Source organism: Mus pahari, chromosome X, assembly GCF_900095145.1.
Source record: "Mus pahari chromosome X, PAHARI_EIJ_v1.1, whole genome shotgun sequence".
NCBI lineage: Eukaryota > Metazoa > Chordata > Mammalia > Rodentia > Muridae > Mus > Mus pahari.
In genome coordinates, this window is record NC_034613.1 from 34,334,290 (window position 1) to 34,354,514 (window position 20,225).

Genomic DNA, 20,225 nt, shown 5'->3' on the forward strand with positions numbered 1-20,225 from the left:
TTTGGATGTGGGCATACTTGGGAACAATTGCCAGTCATTTTACTTCCAGAAAAATCTATACCTTCTATTCAATCTAACACAAATCATACACTATGCCTCCTTATAGATATTCATCCTGTTAATAAAGAACTAATAATAGGGAACTTTTGGGATAGTATTTGAAATGTAAATTAAGAAAATATCTAATAAAGTAAAAAAGAAATAGCCAACAAAGAAGCACTAATAATAGTATATTATTGTCTATCTTTTCATAGACTTTTGAAAGACTAAAACAAGCCAGCAACAACAAGAAACAACATTAGAATTCAGCAATCCACATGCACTTGAACGGGAGAGTTGCTGAGGTGACAAAGCTGAAGTAAAGTATTTTTTCAGTATTTATCAAAAGTTAGTCCTGAACTAGAAACACATTAAAAACAACAACAATAACAACAACAACAACAACCCACTGGTTTCTCAGATAAAAACAACGAAACCATTCATGCTAAGTTATACAGCATAGCATTTATCTTTTACTAATGCTACTCAGAATAAAAAAAAAAAGGCTTTTAAATTTCTTGGCCATTGGAACATAAAGAGGCTGCCAAAATTGTAGACAGAAATGAAAGGAATCTAAGCAGTTTTAGTTTGGCAGTATTTTCAGACTTGTGAAAGCAGTTGATCCTTATCATGACCTCCTGATGTAGGTGTGAATAGGTAGTGCAATATATAAAGAATGGTGTTTATTTTCTTCATTGCAGATCTAAAACCAAATGCGTTTTTGAGAATCTACAATCTATGCGCTCTCTAAAACATATTATATGTGATAAATACATGCAATTTTATCTGTCACTCTAAAAAATAAGTTGGGCCCAGCTTTACCTAGATTAATGCAAGTTACAAATACTGCCATGCAATTTTGACAGCTAATAATGTTTTCTCTGATTTACAGGTGGTGCTGAAATAAAATAATAATGTAGATTCTAGACTTTACAGAAAAGAAAATTGAACTTTTTTGCTTAATACAGGATAATGTATTTCTCTTCAAAGGGGGCAGATATTTCCCTACAGTGCCTCTATAGATCAGTAAGAAAGACAGTATCACATAAGATCTCAAGTTTTCAGACTTTTGGTTTTCCATACCTTTATATTTTAGCTTAGATAAATCAGTTCACTAAAGAATGGTGCTGGCTGACAATGTAAGTACATTTAAACTGTGTTTATGTCAGTTCACAGATGATAGATACAAGTTTTTGTCCCTTGCCTTTCTAGTTTTACCTTATACACTTGCCCTGAATAATCTCATCTATTCCTGGGCATATTTTAGGAACTAATGTGATCAAGCCTGCTTTTATCCTTGGCCTCAATCTATCTTGAACTCAAAAGATGCATCTTCCACAGCCTTTTGGACTATCCATCTGCTGTCACACCAGCATCTTAAACTTAACATTCATTTCTTATCAAATTGATCAGCATCCTCACAATTTCCAAACCTTGAAACTGCAGACTGATTTGACTCTGTTTTATTTTGTAAATACAACCAGCAGTAATTTACCCAAATCATTTCCTTTACATCACATAAACATTTCTTGAGTATTTCTCTTCTCCTTTTTTAGCTATGATTTTTCTCTTCATGCCATTCTTTGCCTTGTGATAACTTTGGGACCTCATAGATTCCACACACTCCCATATTCAGTTATTTTCAATTACATCTACACTTCTCTTAAACCTTTACAATTCTCTTGTGGACTTTACATTACAAAACTTGAAATCTATGAGCCCATTGTTCAAAAATTCACTATTATTCACACTGATATCTTAAGACCATGAGTGAATGCCTGGAACTTTTAATAATGCTGCATCATATTACAAACATATATAAATTTGTGTGCACACGGACCTATAATAGAGTTTGATTTGTAAGTAATAAGAGGCCAACAATAATAACTAACACTAAACTGAAACAATAGTACAATAGAAGATGTATCAATGTGGTTTCTTGGACTGAAAATTTCTCAGTGTGTTGTATCCATCCTTCTTGTGATGCTCTGAATGATGAAATGAACTGAAGTAAATGACACAGTAATAAATGCTAGACAAGGACTAGATATATGGTGTTCAGTCAGGAGGAGGATCATCTTCTTTGTTTGGTCTTGAGAAACTAAGCAATGATAAAGTCAATGACTTGAGATCAGGCACTAGACAACATTCATGGTTTGGAATACTTGGTAGATAAAAGTTATTTTGTTTGGTTTTCCCCATAGGACACTCTTAGAAGAATAGTTTAATTATAAATTATCCTTTTGCTTATTGTATTAAGAATATATTTCATTGATATTTTTGTCTTTCTGAAAGTCATAATTTATTAAATAACAATACATTTCAAAGGTTTAGCAGCTTAAACAATAGCAAACTGTCATTTTATCTTACTTTCCTCTCTCTGTAGCCCTACTGAGGAAAATGCAGGTTCTTATACTTCAATCTTCTTAAGTTTGATTTCTAATTTTAATTTTTATTCTTTGAAATTTTCATATATACATACAGTGTATCCTGATTATATATACCCCCCCCCCGCTCTTTCCATCCAAATCTGCATGGGGTATTCTGCTTTTAATTTTTGACTGGAACTTAAGGAATGCTAGTATGCCAGACATAGTTAATAACTTACTACATTGCACTATGTCCAGATTAAGCTTACCATTCTAACTGATCCGAGGGTAGGAACAAAGCTCACTGGTAGTGGGCATGCCTACCCTTGGTATAGGGTTCTAGCAGCATGAAATAAAGAATACTTTTTGAGAACCAAGAAGACTAAGCACCAGGTTAGTATATATAGCCTTGATGGGCTAAATAATATTGTAGTCAAGAGACAAGGTAAAACTACAAACTTGAAATATTAATTTTTATAATGAACAGGTTTAAGAGGGACAAGTTGCTGTTACGTTGTTAATAGGGATTTAACTTTCAATCCTTCCTCTTCCAAATTGTGTTTTTACTTCTGGGATAAAACCTTTATGAAAACATCAGAAACAAGATGACTGCCACCCCCAATTTTTGATTATGTTGCCGTATCCTTGGAAGATTAATTTGGTTTTTCTTTTAGAGAGAGAGAGTAAGAGTTCTTTGCTATGCATTCTACACCTGACTTTACCATGCCCTCTGTAGTTTGATGATATAATACTTTGTTAATGTGTTCTACTGACTTGATTGTTTAGTGCTTCACCAGCTCTTTAATGAACAGTTTCCATTGAGCATCTTTTTAGAGAAAGCTTAGTTTTGTTGCACACAAAGACTGCTGAGGGAGAGTCTGCTTTCATTAGTCTCCTCTCATCTGTTGTTCACACTTTGGTAATTCTTATCACCAGAAACAACCTGTCCAACATTTTTGTACTTTTCAGTCCAAGCCTATTCCTGAATCTGAATCCCATTCCTAACTTTTAGCAAATGACTTCGTATTGCTTATTTCTTTTTTTTTGTTTGTTTNTTTGTTTTCTTTTATTGGATATTTTCTTTATTTACATTTCAAATGTTATCCTCTTTCCCAGGTTTCCCCACCAGAAACCCCCTATTGCTACCCCCCTGCTTCTATGAGGGTATTCCACCACCTACTGACTCCCAACTCCCTGCCCTGGCATACCCCTACAATGGAGCATTGAGACTTCACAGAATCAAGGGCCTCTCCTCCCATTGATGCCCAACAATGCCATCCTCAGCAACACTATGTGGCTGAAGCCATGAGTCCCTCATGTGTACTTTTTGGTTGGCAGTTTAGTCCTTGGGAGCTCTGGGGGTACTAGTTGGTTCATATTGTTCCTCTTACAGGGCTGCAAACCCCTTCAGCTCCTTGGGTCCTTTCTATAGCTCCTCCATTGGGTATCCCATGCTCAGTCCAATGATTGGCTGCAAGAATTCACCTCTGTAGTGGTCAGGCTCTGGCAGAGCCTCTCAGGCTATATTAGGCTCCTGTCAGCAAGCACTTTTTGGCATCCACAATAGTGTTTGGATTTGATGTCTGTATATGGAATGGATCCCGGGGGGCAGGGGGAGCAGTCTCTGGATGGCCTTTCCTTCAGTCTCAGCTCCACATTTTGTCTCTGTATTTGATCCTGTGAGTATTTCGTTATCCCTTCTAAGAGGGTCTGAAGCATTCACACTTTGGTCTTCCTTCTTCTTGAGCATCATGCGGTCTTTGAAATGTATCTTTTTGTATTCTGAGCTTTTGGGCTAATATCCACATATCAGTGAATTCATACCATATGTGTTCTTTTGTGACACAGGATGATATTTTCTAGTTCCATCCATTTGCCTAAGAATGTCATGAAGTCATTGTTTTAATAGCTGAGTAGTACTCCACAAAATGTACCATATTTTTTTTTAACCCATTACTCTGTTGAAGGACATCTGGATTCTTTCTAGCTTCTGGCTATTATAAATAAGGCTGCTATGAACATAGTGGAGCATGTGTCCTTACTACATGCTAGAGCATCTTCTGGGTATATGCTCAGTAGTGGTATAGCAGCTGGGTCCTCAAGTAATACTATGTCCAATTTTCTGAGAAACTGCCAGACTGATTTCCAGAGTGGTTGTACCAGCTTGAAGTCCCATCAGCAATGAAGGAGTGTCCTTCTTTATCCACATCCTTGCCAGCACCTGCTGGGACCTGAGTTTTTGATCTTATCCATTCTGACTGACATGAGGTGGAATCTCAGGTTTGTTTTGATTTGCATTTCCCTGATGACTAAGGATGCTGAACTTTTCTTTTCTTTTCTTTTCTTTTCTTTTCTTTTCTTTTCTTTTCTTTTCTTTTCTTTTCTTTTCTTTTCTTTTCTTTCTTTTCTTTTCTTTTCTTCCTTTTTCTTTTATTTTCTTCCTTTTTCTTTTCTTTTCTTCCTTTTTCTTTTCTTTTCTTCTGCATTATCGTTTTATTGGATATTTTATTTATTTACATTTCAAATGTTATCCNTTCCTTTTTCTTTTCTTTTCTTCCTTTTTCTTTTCTTTTCTTCTGCATTATCGTTTTATTGGATATTTTATTTATTTACATTTCAAATGTTATCCCCTTTCCCAATCCCCCCAGAAGCCCCCTGTCCCATCCTCTCTCTTCATGATTCTATGAGGGTGTATCCCCACCCAACAACCCACTCCTGCCTCCCTGCCCTCACATTCCCTGACACGGGTCCCTCCATGTGTACTCACTCCTTGGTTGGTACTTTAGTCCCTAGGAGCTCTGCAGAGTCTGGTTGGTCGATATTGCTGTTCTTCCTATGGGGTTGTAAATTCCTTCACTCCTTCAGTCCTTTCTATAACTCCTCCATCATAGACCCTGTGATCAGTTCAAAGGTTGGCTGCATACATCTACCTCTGTATATGTCAGGCTCTCCCAGAGCTTCTCAGGAGACAGCTATATGAGGCTCCTGTCAGCATGCACTTCTTGGCATCCACAATAGTGCCTGCGTTTGGTAACTATTCCTCAGTGAGAATTCTTTGTTTAGCTCTGTACTCCATTTTTAATAGGGTTATTTGATTCTTTGGAGTCTAACTTCTGGAGTTTGTCTTATACACTGAATACTAACCATCTATCAGATGTAGGATTGGTAAAGTTCTTTTCCCATTCTGTTGGTTGCCATTTTCTCCTATTGACAGTGTCCTTTGCCTTACAGAAGCTTTGCAATTTTATGAGATCCAATTTGTCTATTGTTGATCTTAAAGCATAAGCCATTGGTGTTCTTTTCAGGAAAATTTTCCCTGTGCCCATGTGCTTGAGGCTCTTCCCCACTTTCTTTTCTATAAGTTTCAGTGTATCTGGTCTTATGTGGAGGTCCTTGATCCACTTGGACTTGAGCTTTGTACAAGGAGATAAGAAGGGATCAATGTACATTCTTCTACATGCTGACCATCGGTTGAACCAGTTAACCATTTGTTAATGTAAGTCTTCCTGTAGGTTCAATGCTTTCTCGTACAACATGTTCCAGGAGTCAGTACAAATATTTCTGTTCATACCTTTTACTCACAAATTTGATACATTTTCTCTCTTTATCAAGCACTTCTCATGTATCTTGGCTTTAACTTAAACAATTTTTTTTGTGTAACTTCAAAACTGGAGGGAATTTCTTTTCCTTTCTTGTTAGTTTCATAGATTTGTTTGTACTGTAATTCTAGTAACCTCAGCACATAATTTTTCTTTCTTTTTAAATCAAGACCTCTCACTTTCTCATTTACAGGATTGTTTTTATTGATTGTTTAATGTAGCATTTATATTTGACAGCATTCTTCTTTCAAGCTTTGGAGTATTTATTAAGTAGGTTACTTGAATACAAGCCCTGTAATGCAATCTAGTTTATTAACTAGAGTTCTATAATAAGTAAAGGGAAGATATCATATATAATACAAATGTATGGAATGAAGTGATGATTCTTACATGGGGTGGAACACAAATGCTAGTTGGAAAACATCATTATGCTAGTCAGCATGATTTGTAACCAAAAACTTAAAAAGGGCTTATTTCTGAAAATTTTCCTTTCTTGTGTGTGTGTGTGTGTGTGTGTGTGTGTGTGTGTGTGTGTACCTTGGTTATATAACTAAAATCCATTGGAAAGTCACGCCATGCATGCTGAGGCTATTTCAAAAGCACTTATCACAAAATTGTACTGATTAGTTTGTATAGCAATTTTATCCACCACCTGAGTTTCCAAGAGGCATTAAATTTTCACCTCCAACATTGGACTCAAGGTATAGTTAGCATTAAATGCTAAGCAAAAGCTAGTTGCTTAAAATACTCTATTGAAAGGAAGTTAGCATGACATTAGAAAAGAAAAACTGCATTCATCATATATTTCTTTTGATCACCTTGCACAGAAACAAAATGTGAGACTGACTTTCTCAATTCAGACTTAGTGTAACATTATTTGTACTTTTAAAGCCATAACAACTCTATGAGCCTATTGCACAACACACAATTTATAATTATGAATTTGCCTTCTGTAAAGGGGATCTATATAGTTTTTAAAGAGAAATAGAAACTCCAAATACTAAGAAAAAAAATGTTGCCAAAAGGGAGGTGGTTTGTCTTAGTCAGGGTTTCTATTCCTGTACAAACATCATGACCAAGAAGCAAGTTGGGGAGGAAAGGGTTTATTCGGCTTACATTTCCATTCTGTTGTTGATCATCAAAGGGTGCAGGACTGGAACTCAAGCAGGTCAGAAAGCAGGAGCTGATGCAGAGGCCATGGAGAGATGTTCTTTACTGACTTGCTTCCCCTGGTTTGCTCAGCATGCTTTCTTATAGAATCCAAGACTACCAGCCCAGAGATGGTCCCACCCTAAAGGGTCTCTCCCCCTTGATCACTAATTTAGAAAATGCCCCACAGCTGGATCTCATGGAGGCATTTCCCCAACTAAAGCTCCTTTCTCTGTGATAACTCCAGCTGTGTCAAGTTGACACAGAGCTAGCCAGTACATGGTTTTAGTTTGTACAAAAGTAAGATATGTTTAACTGAAGACATGACAGATTAAAGTGAATTCTTTGAAAAGATGGGTACAAAACCATAGTTATATTGAAATGTAAATGATAATACAGTTGATATTATAAATGTGAATGGATATTTACATGTTAGTATATATTGAACTATTGACTAAATTTAGATTTTTGTAAATGTAGGATTGTAATAATAATTTAGAATGTATTAAGTTTAATTTGTAATAATGCATCTGACATAGTAATATTTAACAAGCAACTTCTAATATATATACTATCACATATACTATCAAATAGGGAAGTCATAGAACATATATGTAAATTCTACAGAAAAACAGTACAGTAAAGAAATCATGATCCTCATCCTCATTATGTATAGAGTATGGAAAGATAATCTACAGCAAGAGTGATTCATATAAATAAAATATACTTATGATTTATGGAAGAAGAGATCAATCATCTTCACAAAGCAAAAGTTTGGTGATAGAGTCACAGTGAGAGTTGAGAGTAAAGGATGCCTTTAAATTAAGATGTGAATAATAGTTGAACAGAGATAAAGGGAGACAGTGAGGATGGGCATTCCCAGAGTCCAAGAGTTTGTATCTGGGTGGTAGAGTGTTTATTCCATATACATAAGACACCCAGCCCTATATATTTCATCTTTATTACCCCCGCAATATTTTTCTTTTTGCTATCAGGAAGTAGGTAACAGCATAGTAAAATGGTAAAGGGGAGTGAAAGGAAATACAAGCATATTAATTAGATTTCTTTTTTAAAATCACGGTGAGATACACTAAGTGTACATTTCAGATGTAGTGATCAACTTTGCTAGGTGAAGCAATGTGTTACACAGAGAAATTTTGGTAGCTCACTGAAAGAGGGCAACCATGAAGGAGCCAGTGTCTAACAATGTAAACAGGCTTAGAATTGAGGATGTTAGAATGATTCTCTTCCTTTTAGTTATACATAATTTAGAGTAGCTGATATAGTAAAAGTTTGGAAATGTACATCAGATAACTGAATGCTTAAAACTGTAGTTTATGAACAAGGTTAAAGCTGAATTAAAATGCAGATTTGGACATTTCCCAAAACAAGTGTGATCATTGAATTTATTTGGACAAAAGACTTTGGAGGAATCATGCAGGCAACAGAAATCTCCAGTGGGCCTTTTAAAACTGTACATTGATAGACAAGTTGTAAACCCAGGTTTTCTAAAATAGGTTGTGAGAGTTTGAATTTTTAGTAAATTCTCAGTTGATGCTAATATTACTGAGTCGGGGGTATACAACCAGAAGATCACTGTCCCCGATGAATACTAATGTTTAAAAATAATGTCACTATGACTTATCCCTAACAAATAATCTATGCTAATGTCAATATATTTTTCTATATCACTACCTCAAAAAAATAGAAATTATATTTCTTCCTCCCTAATTTTGTTAGAAACCATCATGCCTTCCATAAATGAGAGACGTCAGTAGCCAAAAAATAGATTACAAAATACATCTGTGTGTTTCTTTAAGAAAGTCTCAACGTTCTTCATTACCTTGTAAGCTATGCTGCAAAGCCTTTCCACATTATAGGCACAGACTTCCTAGTCTCTTTTTGGCTAGTCTCTACTAGCCTGTGTCACGTTTTCAGCAGCTGAACATTTCTTTGAGACTTCTGTCCCATATAGGCAATGGCTTGAAAAGCACTTAGCTGTTTACTTTACGTCTTACTATAAATTATTTAATCCTTTAGTCTGTAAATGGCTATTTGTAGGATTAGACAAATTCTGAAAGCTCTGATAAGAGGATTGTTGCATCCAAATTCATGTATAATCCGTAAAAAGCACATGGAACCTGCAACCTCAGCTGGGTGCACATGTGAAACAGATTAACTGAGCATATGTAAGCAGTAGGAATTATTAACCAGTTAGCACTGGCAAATTTGTTTTTGATACATAGGTTTATGTATATAAATATTCATTAATAAAAAGTAACATTAGTTGTAGAAATTGAATAAAAACCTACCTTGAGTAGATTTCTCCACATCTTTCCTCTTTCTACTCTGGCTATTGTAATTCCTCCTCAGCTCTTGGTTATACTCATGCAGAGTTTCCCTGGAGTTGAATGACTGTCTTGGTTTTCTCCCATCTTCACTCTCATCAGAAGAACTGGTATAAGCTAGATCCATTTCATGCTTGACTTTGGACAGAGGCTGATAAGGTTTGCAGTCTGTTTGCTCCATCTCTGATTAAGCAAGCTGAGTTTCATGAAACAGGGATAAGGAAGTTCTTTAATGAAAACAGTCCTGGAAGAGAGTGAAAAACATGAGCCTTTTTAGATTTGTCCTTTTGCAAGGAAACACATCTGGCAGATTCACAATTGGCCTGCTAATACTATCAAAGGAGTGAAGCAAAAGACAAAGTGGATGACATGAAGCTAGCTGGAGGCAATAATAACACTGTGCTCTACATGCATATATTCTCAAACATTTAGGATGAAACTAGAGGTTGTAGCATCAGGAAAAAGCTCAAATTAAAAGAAGGATAGCTTGAAAATTGCTTGCATTGGAATACAAACAAAGGGTAATATTTCTTTGGTATAAGAGTGTGTTTTTAATGTTAAAGACTGTGGTTAGATTAGAAAACATTATGAGATTTGGAAGTGGCCAGGATTATAAATATTAACCTAGCATAGCTAGCTCACACTTGAAATGAATCTAGTAAGGAAAATACATTCACAAAGAATAGTTCCTTGCCTCTGGTTTAATATTACATTTAAGACTCTGAGGATGCGAAGGGCTCTGAATGTGGAGAGACAGCTACTGAAGCACATGAAATAAAGTGTGCTCAAGGGGACTGGACTTCTTGTATTTATATTGTGGCTTTTGAGTCTCAGGCCTGGAGAACATTTTTAATGACTTGGGTGGTGGTAAATTTTTGTTTGTCATAGTACTGAGAGGATGTAAACAACTTCTCTAGTGACTATACTGGTATAGGAACAGCAGGATCTAAACTGGGTTTGTAAGCAGCAATAATAATGATAAATCACTGACTCTCCCCCTTGCCCCCAATGCTGAACTAGGAGCTGCAGAAGCTCTTAGGGCTAGTAAAGACATTAGCTGCCCTACTTATTACAGACAGTTTGAGAACAAGTGCCATTTAAGATGTCAAAATCTTCTGGAACATTAAAAGTCCCTTTTTTAAAAAGCTTATTTCTTTACATTTATTTTCCATCATTTTTGTGCTGCAATAAGTCTGCAACCTGTTTCTTTTCTATAATGCTTAAATATGTAGTTTGAAATCAAGTATTGATTCCTTCATTTTTTTCATTACCCAGTTTGTTCTTTACCCAGTTTGTTTATTTGTAGTTTCAGACAGGGTTTCACTTTGTATTTCAATATGGCCTGCAACTCACTAGGTTGTCTTCGATTGTACTGACTCTGTGTCCTAGGCTCTCAAGTACTAAGATTTTGGTGTGAGCTGCCATGCTTGGCCTCCATAGGCATGTTTGAGGAAAGGCCTTACTATGTAGCCCAAACTCATTTAAAATTTATTATTAGCCTCTTGCCTTAGCACCAGAAAGACTATTATTACTTCTCCTAAACCCCAGGAATCTATCATATATTTTCAGTGAAACCTACTGACATATAAACTATGGGTCCAATACCATATATAGTAGCGTAGAGCTTAGAATCTCTATTGGATTTATGGTAAGCATATAGAAACCAGAAATCCTTCAGTAATGTTCATGGTTGGCTTATGCTAAATGGTTCATTCTACTTTATTATATGAACAAAGCGTTATGTGTTGAAGACTTATTAAACCTAATGTTAAGTTTCAGGAAGGTAAAACCTGAAACTTCAAACTTCATAGTTGCAGTACTATTTAGTACTAATATAGTCAAACACATATTAGAAACTGTTTATTATCCAAATACATAAATAGTACAAACATACTAGGAATATTCCAAGGTTTCTTTGTGTTAATATCAGAAATGAGCATCATGAGAGAAAAGACAGATATGGTGTTTTTATTACTTATTTTATTCTTTGAGATGAATATAATTACATCATATCTCCCTTCCTTTTCCTTCCTTCATGTCTTCCTATAAAATCCTTTCAAATTCATGGTCTCTTTGTTTCATTAATCGTTGCTGCATGCCTATATATGCTGTTCATTCAGCAGTGCTTGATTATAAGGTCATTTTATGAATCTATTCTCTCTATAATTTTCTAATGCATTGTCTAATCAGTTTTATTTTTTTCACTTTTAGTACCAGCATGGATCTTTCTCCTGCAATACAGGTTTGAGCAACTGGCTGCTGAGGATGTCCATATAGTTATCTATGAAGTCCTCTGAAATTTGGAATGTTTGAGACTGGACTTTGTCATTTATCTAGAGGTACCCAAAAAGTTAAAGCCATCCTTGCTTCCTATCATCTTTCACATCTTACATATATTCCATTGGTTAATACATTTGTGGCATCTTTAAAAAAATATATAGAATCCAAACATATTTATCCATTTCCTCAATACTACTTTGGATCAAAGGATTTCCAAGTACTGTGGCTTTTCTCCTAATGGGTGTCCTGTTTACACCATTGCATCCTGACAGCAATTTATCATCACTGTAGTCAGAGTATAAGTTTTAATATATAAGTATGATTGTTGGAAGAAAAATGGCTAGCCGGGCAGTGGTGGCACACACCTTTAATCCCAGCAGCTGGGAGGCAGAGGCAGGTGGATTTCAAAGTTCGAGGCCAGCCTGGTCTACAGAGTGAGTTCCAGGACAGTCCAGGCTATACAGAGAAACCCTGTCTCTAACCACGCTCCCTAACCCCCCCCCCCAAAAAAAAAAATAGATTTGATTGCTTGGTCACCAGTTCATGGCACTATTAGGAGGTGTGGCTTTTTTGGAGTGGGTGTGGCCTTGTTAGAGGAAGCTTGTCACCGGGGATGGGTTTGGGTGTTTCAAAGACCTAAGCCAGTCTCAGTGTCTCTAGCTCTACCTGCAGATCTGATTGTAGAGCTCTCAGATTCTTCTTGATCATCATGTCTGCTTACACACTGCCATGTTCCCACCATGACAACGATGAACTAAACCTCTGAAAGTATGAGCCATCCCTAATTAAATGCTTTCCTTTATAAAAGTTGCTATGGTCACAGTGTATCTTCAGGGCAATGGAACACTTACTAAGATGATTTTTCATGTTCTCCTATTTTCTGAAGCAGTAATGGTGTGCCATACTCTAAAATAAAAGACAAAAGCCTACAGCAGCCTACACGGGCCTTAGCTTAAATTTGTCCAACTCATCTACTTTTCTTTTCCTTCTGTTAATGTACTGTAGTTATACTAATGTTCTGTTTCTGAAAACACTAAATCTTTTCCCACCTCAGGGTAACCTGCCATGATAAAACTACCTCTCATGAGGTTACTCATTCTCCTCTTCTGTCTTTTCAAAAAAAAAAAAATCATCAACAAATGGCATGATAAATGTTTATTATTTCATTGTCTGCCTTATATCAATAGGCATTTAATGTTGTATTTGTTGCTCTATACCTTTGAATAATAGTGCGTAGCAAACCATTGATCAATAGATTTCCAAATCAGAGAATAAGTGATTGTTGAACATTCTCAAGGGGTATTGGAAAGAATTTAGGCATAGACTCTTTTCTTATGGATCTTATAACCCAAGGTAGTGAAATGAAGAACTCCATTATAAAGTTAGAATGAAATAACTCTATGACAAATAATATGATGATTATGCAAAAGATGAGGATATCGTGAAAAGATCATGCTTAGTGTACATTATACGTTCACCAGCAATTCTGTTACCACACACAACTAAAGGTCTGTTGAAACCTATGCTATCAAGCATATTTTAATTTGTATGTTCCTATAGCATATCCTTTAGCAGTTATACATTTGTCTAAATTTTAGGGCTTGAATTTGCTATGAACAATGCAAAATGAGAGCTGTATTAGAAGCAGAATTTTAGAATGTGCTGGCAAGTTTTATATCAACTTGATACAATATAAAGTCATCTGAGAGGAGGGAACTCCAATTAAGAAATTCCTCTATAGGGTCAGACTATAAGCAAGTAAGGTAGGACATTTTCTTAAACAGTGAGTGTTTGAGGAGGTCCTAGCCCACTGTGGGTATGGATACTCCTTAGCTGGTGGTCCTGTGTTGGATAAGAAAGTTGAGACAGCCCTGTGGAGCAATCCAGAAAGCCATATCTCTCTGGTTTCTTCATAATCTACATTCAAGTTCTTGCTCTGTTTGCATTCCTGCCTTAAATACCTTTGATGATAAGCTATAATATGCATGTAATATATAAGCGTAGGGGAAATTAAATGATATATACATGTAAGGGAAATAAATTCTTTCCTCTCTAAGTTGTGTTTAGTCATGATGTGTGTTTTGGTCATGATGAGCCCTAGAAACTCTAGCATACAAAGACATTTTTTTTAAAGGAAGAGAGATTTTCACACACACACACACACACACACACACACACACACACACACAAACACATTGCAAAAACTCTGTATCAATAAAATTCACTTAATTTGATGCCTACCAACATAAACTCTCATATACAATTTTTTTATTGCTGTTCATTATAGAATGGGACTTCAACAATTCGGAGGTAGACCACTATTTTCCACATAATATTGCTGATTGTAGAAAACAATCAAGGACTTTATAGACAAAAAGAACTTAGAGTATGCTTTCTATTAATCATCCATTGATTAGGAATTTACATATATCATAATGACATTCAAATATAATACATGAAACTAAAAATTAAAAAGACCTCATTTCTAATGTTATATTATGGTGACTATGATTTATCATGCTATAATTTTATTTATTTTTATGTACACAGACCTTGACATCCTCTTTACTTTCAATGTGTCTCTCTGAAACACGCAATGAGATAGTACAAATATGAAATGAGAAAGAGACAGAAAGCAATGCAGAAAGACAGATTTTATATAGCTGTTATGAGTCATTTTCAAAGTTCAAGTCATAGCAATTCCCACCTACAAATCAGCTAGGAATAAGGAATGTCACAGCTATTCAATGTTTTTATTTTTTCCTTTAAAGTAGAATACCAGTAAAAGCTCTTTGACCTTACTATCATGACATTTTTGTCCTAAAATTTGTCAGTTAATCCAGGAGATATGAGAGAAACAGTCTAGTTTTTTTTCTATTTGTTTTTCTTTAATTTGTTTTAATTTTTTTTGAAAATAAAATTGATTCACACAATTGTGTGGGCTGGGACTTTGAAAATATGTAATTGTGATACATATCAAAGCTCAAAAATTATATCTCAAATATGACTGGCAAATAATGACTTTATGAAAAATTTACAAGTGCCAAATTTAACATTTGGAAAAATTCTAACAAGATTTGAAATGCAACAAACTTTGAAAGCACAGTAATTTCAAAAAGACATTATTGCAAAAGTGTCATGGACAAAAGATACTAAATACTAATTACTTAACTGCTCTTTTTTTTTTTTTTCATTAAGTCAAATGCTAGGTCAGGCTTCTTTAGACATGATGAAGAAATGCTAAATTCCAATCAGTAGTCTGTATTTGCTTTCAGCGGAACTGGCTGCGATGCTCAGTAAACAGCATGATCTCTCTGAGAGGCTAGTCTCTCTAAATATAAAGGAAAGAGACTGAGTTATCTCAGAAATCTCTTCTAGTTCTAAAATTCCCTATTGGCTTTCAAATGAAAGAAAACCAGAGGTTGATTAGATATAAAAGAGGAAGTATAATCAATTCTATGTTTGTACTGCTAATCATGCTCTCTCATTTCGTTTATGTTTCTTTCATCTCCCCAAACTGATATTATACACCTCAATATGCTATAGGATATTGGAATAAAATTACCACTTTTGAATCCATGCATCCTTGTGCATATGTATGAATTAATAATCATTTTCCTTCCTCTCTATTTTATTTTGTTTGTAAATCTCATTTATTTTAAATTATTTTATTTAATTTTAAATATTATACCATTACGTCATTTTCCCCTTCCCTTTTCTCCCTCCCACCCAACATTCCCATAAATCCTCCTAGATCTTTTCACATTGTTTACAATTATATATATATAATTGTAATATTGTATATTTGTATAATATACATATATACAAATATGTAATATTGTATAATTGTATATATATAATTATATATAATGTATATATATAAATATATATACATGAATGCATATATGTTCATAGGTACATAAATATATTCTGCTCAGTCTGTTTAATGTTAATTTTATATATGCTTTTGCATACATTGGCCTCTCAAGATGGACATTTGTTCCTGGTTTATTCACGATGAATATCATCTGATTCTACTCATAGTACCTGTTTATGAGTTGAAGCCATAACAAAGAAGTCACACTAATTGAGAAAACAAGTAAAAGATACATAGAATGCAGCTTAAGGTTAGCAAGCCTTTCATAGCACAGCACTTAAATGGTGAACTCTGCAAATATAGCAAGATTTTTTTCGCAATAAAATCCTCCTAGATTATTTTAGCTTGACAAATTTAGATTGTGAAATTATGACCGATTTTTTTTCTTGAATTTTCTTTTTCTTAAAAAAAATTGAAATGGGAAAGAATTGTGGAAGCAGTCTATAACAGTAACATTGTCACCCAGTCTTTAAAGGATTGGAGGAGCAATTATCATTTTATTATCTAGAAAGATGATTACAGTCATTCTGATTCATTTTCTTAAGTTTCTTGTTTCTCCCTTCCCTTGTGACACATTTTTTTATACAATTTCTATGATAATAACTTTAAATATTGCTGCAAAGTGGATTACCACAATTTGCTTGCACATTCTCTTATTGTTGGATATTTACATCCCCCCAATTTATGAATATTATATCTGGAGCATTATGAAGATACCATAAACATCTTTTATTATCTTTATCGTTTTGTTAGGATAGATTCCAAGACCATGAATCAATGAGCCAAACGTTTTGACTATATTGTTGCTTGGAAAACTATAATATACACTGTCATTGGCAATGTGTGAGACATTCCTTTCATTGTACCCTGGCCAATTTTGCATATTGTTTTAAATGTCTGCTAAATGAGTAAATTAAGAGTGTCATCTCTTAGTTTACATTTGCTTGCTGATAATACTTTACTTTCTGTTCACTTTCTAATTCTGTTTCCTCTTCTATAAGCTCTTTATAGTTTTTGTACATTTATCTACTGGGAACTTTTCTTACACAACAAAAGACATTAACCTTTACTCACGCTATGCAACAAATAGCATGACCTTCCATCCTGAATATTTGCTGCAGCTAACTTTTGGCATTTTAACTTTATGTTTTTTTTTTTTTTTTTTTAAGAATGAGAGGAGGAAAACGTGAGCAATGAGTAGATATAGTTACTTTTGAAAAAATAGGTCAAACTTGATAAAAGCAAGAACCTTTCCAAAAGCAATTTGTTAATATATGATTGCTAAGTGGCTGCTTAATTGACTATATTCAGTTATTCACAAAATGAATGGCATTTTGGCTGAACTCTATTATAAAAATGACCATTTTCTGTGTGGTGATGGCCAAAAGAAATATAGAAAGTGACCAAATTAATTTGATATTGTCATAGTATTTGCCAGCTTTTTCCCATCTAATAGACATACCAAGTTGTTTTAACAAATAAAAAGGAGATAACCACCTAGGTTTTAGGATATAGCATGATCATTTTACCTAGAAAATGATGTATTCTGAACAAAAATATTTTTGTGTTAGGTATATCGGCATTTTATAATACCAAGGTGTGAAATTCCAGCTTTGATATGCATTCTACTTACTATATTAGTTCATATGTATCCAGTTAATTATAACATTAGAAATTTTGAAATCTTACAATAGAAGAATGTTCAGTAACACCTGGAAAACTTCTTCAAATATGATCTGTGTTATTTGTTGAAATAGTTGGAACAGATATTGTTACAGTACCTTGCCAGGCTAGTTTTTTTAGGTCATTTTGAAGGAGAAAAATCCAAAGTCTGCAATTTTACAACTAAATAGTGATATTGCATCTCTTACCAGATATTCTTGATCTTTCTTGCTGTCTGTATTTTCTTCATTTTCTCTTTGCTTTTGTTAAAACCTCCACTATTTGGGTTAATATGCTTCATATATGAAACGTGGAGAAAGGAAAGAAAGGAGATAGGAAGGGCTCTACAAAGAAATTCCATAACAACTCTTTCAGAAACAGAAGGCTTAATACAATTTAGTGTTCTCCGTTGTAGTTAAGATAATCCTGACCTTGAATTACACACACACACACACACACACACACACACACACCAGAAATTTGAATAATGTATCTATGAATTGACACTATATTATGATTTTGAAAAATTTTCTAGTTCATAATGCAGTGTTAGAGGGAAAGAATAAAAATGAGTTCCCAAAATATCACTAAGGAAGAGCTTTTTCAGTAATTGTGTAAATAACTTGCACATTTCTATTTCTTAGTAATTTGCAAGTAATAATTCATCTTTGAGTTGCATTGACATCTATCTCTATCTCTTCACGTCTTTTGGAACTTTAACAATGCCCTAAAGTAATTCCAAATTATCTGCTTCTTATTACTTTCTTACATCCTCTGTGTTGGATTATGCAGATCATCTAACTACTTAATAGGCAGAGCAATCTTCAAGAAAATTGAAGGTAACTCAATATATAAAAGCTTCTTTTTACTCTTTGGAGAAAAACAATAGCTGCTTATTTCCCCAAGTAAACAATCATATTCAATTCATTTTCTTGCAATGAAATCCATTGGGGTTTTGTAAATTTCATAGTAATTTTAGCATTAACATACTTATCCAAAAGGTAGCATCAAACTTAATATACTATCTTCAAAAGTAATAGGTTTTAAATGTGGTGTTATGTAATTGGAGATACCATTTCCTTCCATAGTTTACGAATAACAAGCATTAATCAACACTCTCTTATTGCTGTCAATCTTCAGCATTAGTTTAGCAAAATTGGCACTTTATTAGTAACCCTCTCAAATTTCATGTGTAACAATTGAAAGCAATAGCATGTTCATTGCTTGCTACTAGAATCTCATTTGCAATTATGCTAAACATTAGACTGTAAAAGGTCTAATCAAATTAACATAACATATGCTCCAAAATATAGACCCTTTAGTGAATTGATGGCAGAGGTGTATATGGAGGCTAATTCTGATCTCTGGGATTTATACTAAGGAGTTTACTGTTGTGGGCAAATGACAACTAAGTCATAGCTGGTAAGTTATTATTAGGAAAATCCCCATAAAATAGTCTTCCAATCTAAATTTTAGGTAAAGCTTTAGGATAAAGTAGTCTGCCTCTATTTCATATCTAACATGAAAATGGTAAATTAGTCATTTTCTTTAAGAAGGACAAGGTAAAACACACTACTATCAGTTCATATTGTCTGGTTTCTTATGTATTATTGCATGTACTTGTTAATATGATATAATTTTGTAAACAGTTAATACTAATAGCTAGTAACTCATTAGTTTTTCAAAATTAAAGTCTGAAAAGTAGGCAGGTTTTTTTAAAAGAACAATTAACATCCATAATCACATTTAATCCTCAAATATTTCATAATGAGATCATTTTCCTCATTTTTACAGGTGAACAAACAAAAGCATAGAATTTTTAACAAAGCATAGAATTTTTAACGAAGGTTTTCAAGATGATACAGCTAGTAAAGTTAGAGTTAAACTCTGACTGGTCCAACTCTAGAGTATTCTTATTCTCATTGCTGAATAGGGTAACAGAGTTTTGGGAGTTTCAAAGGATATGCAATGAAATTTTAGCAAGATTTTCATCTTTGGTTTAAAAGATGAGCAATTATCTTCTGGAAACTCTTAAAGGTGAAAGTTTTTGGCCTTACTAATGAAACAATGATATTAAAATTTTGAAGAAAATGGCATAACAGTAATCATAAAGGAACACTCTAAAACTGCTGATGATGTGAACAAAATCAGAAAGACAAAAAAAAAATCCAGGTTATGTAAAGTTATAAGGTGTAAGTCTACCATACCTCCTGCTTACATAATTTTGCACTTAGACTACATGCCCAATTGAATGAAGGCTAGAACTGCCTGCTTCTATTGTCTGGTTTAATTTGAGTACTCTCTATAAATAGTGTCATATAATATGTGGCAGTTGCATGTGCTTATATTTGTGCATGCATATGCATTTACATGAGTGCACTTGCACATATGCACATGTGGAAGTTAGAGAACAGAGCACTCAGTGAATCATCAGTTTGATATACACTTGTGTTCTATGTCAGACTAAAAGAAAGAAATGGGCTACATTGTTTTTTACCAACAGTTACACAATAACTACACCCTACAGACAGAACTGTAGTTTTCATCTTTGTGAGTTTCCTTCATAGGAGGCTCTGTAAGAGGTGTACTCTATTAGGTATGGTAAACCTAGCCAACTACTCTGTAGTTGGAGAAGAATCTACAATCACTAATTTACTAAACTAGCAAAATCTCTAACAATCTATTAGCATTTTTCCTTTACCCATAATTAATTATATCCCTAACCCCTGATTACTAATTTTCTTGTTTATTTTTATTTTTTATTTTTTTCAAGACAGGGATTATCATATAGCCATGGCTGGCCTTGAACTTAAAAAAAGAGATCCATCTGCCTCTGCCTCTGCCTCTGCCTCTGCCTCTGCCTCTGCCTCTGCCTCTGCCTCTGCCTCTGCCCCTGCCCCTG

General features: G+C 34.4%; 1 protein-coding gene across 2 annotated transcripts in view; it reads right to left on the bottom strand.

Annotated features, from left to right (window-relative positions):
* Tenm1 (teneurin transmembrane protein 1) overlaps positions 1 to 20,225 on the bottom strand; it is a 710,827-nt gene that overhangs the window by 585,327 nt on the left and 105,275 nt on the right. For both annotated transcript variants that reach the window (XM_021188844.2, XM_021188842.2), the window contains exon 2: positions 9,469 to 9,748. In XM_021188844.2, the coding sequence (XP_021044503.1) occupies positions 9,469 to 9,685 (217 nt within the window). In that variant the 5' untranslated portion in view covers positions 9,686 to 9,748. The remainder of the gene's footprint in view (positions 1 to 9,468; positions 9,749 to 20,225) is intronic.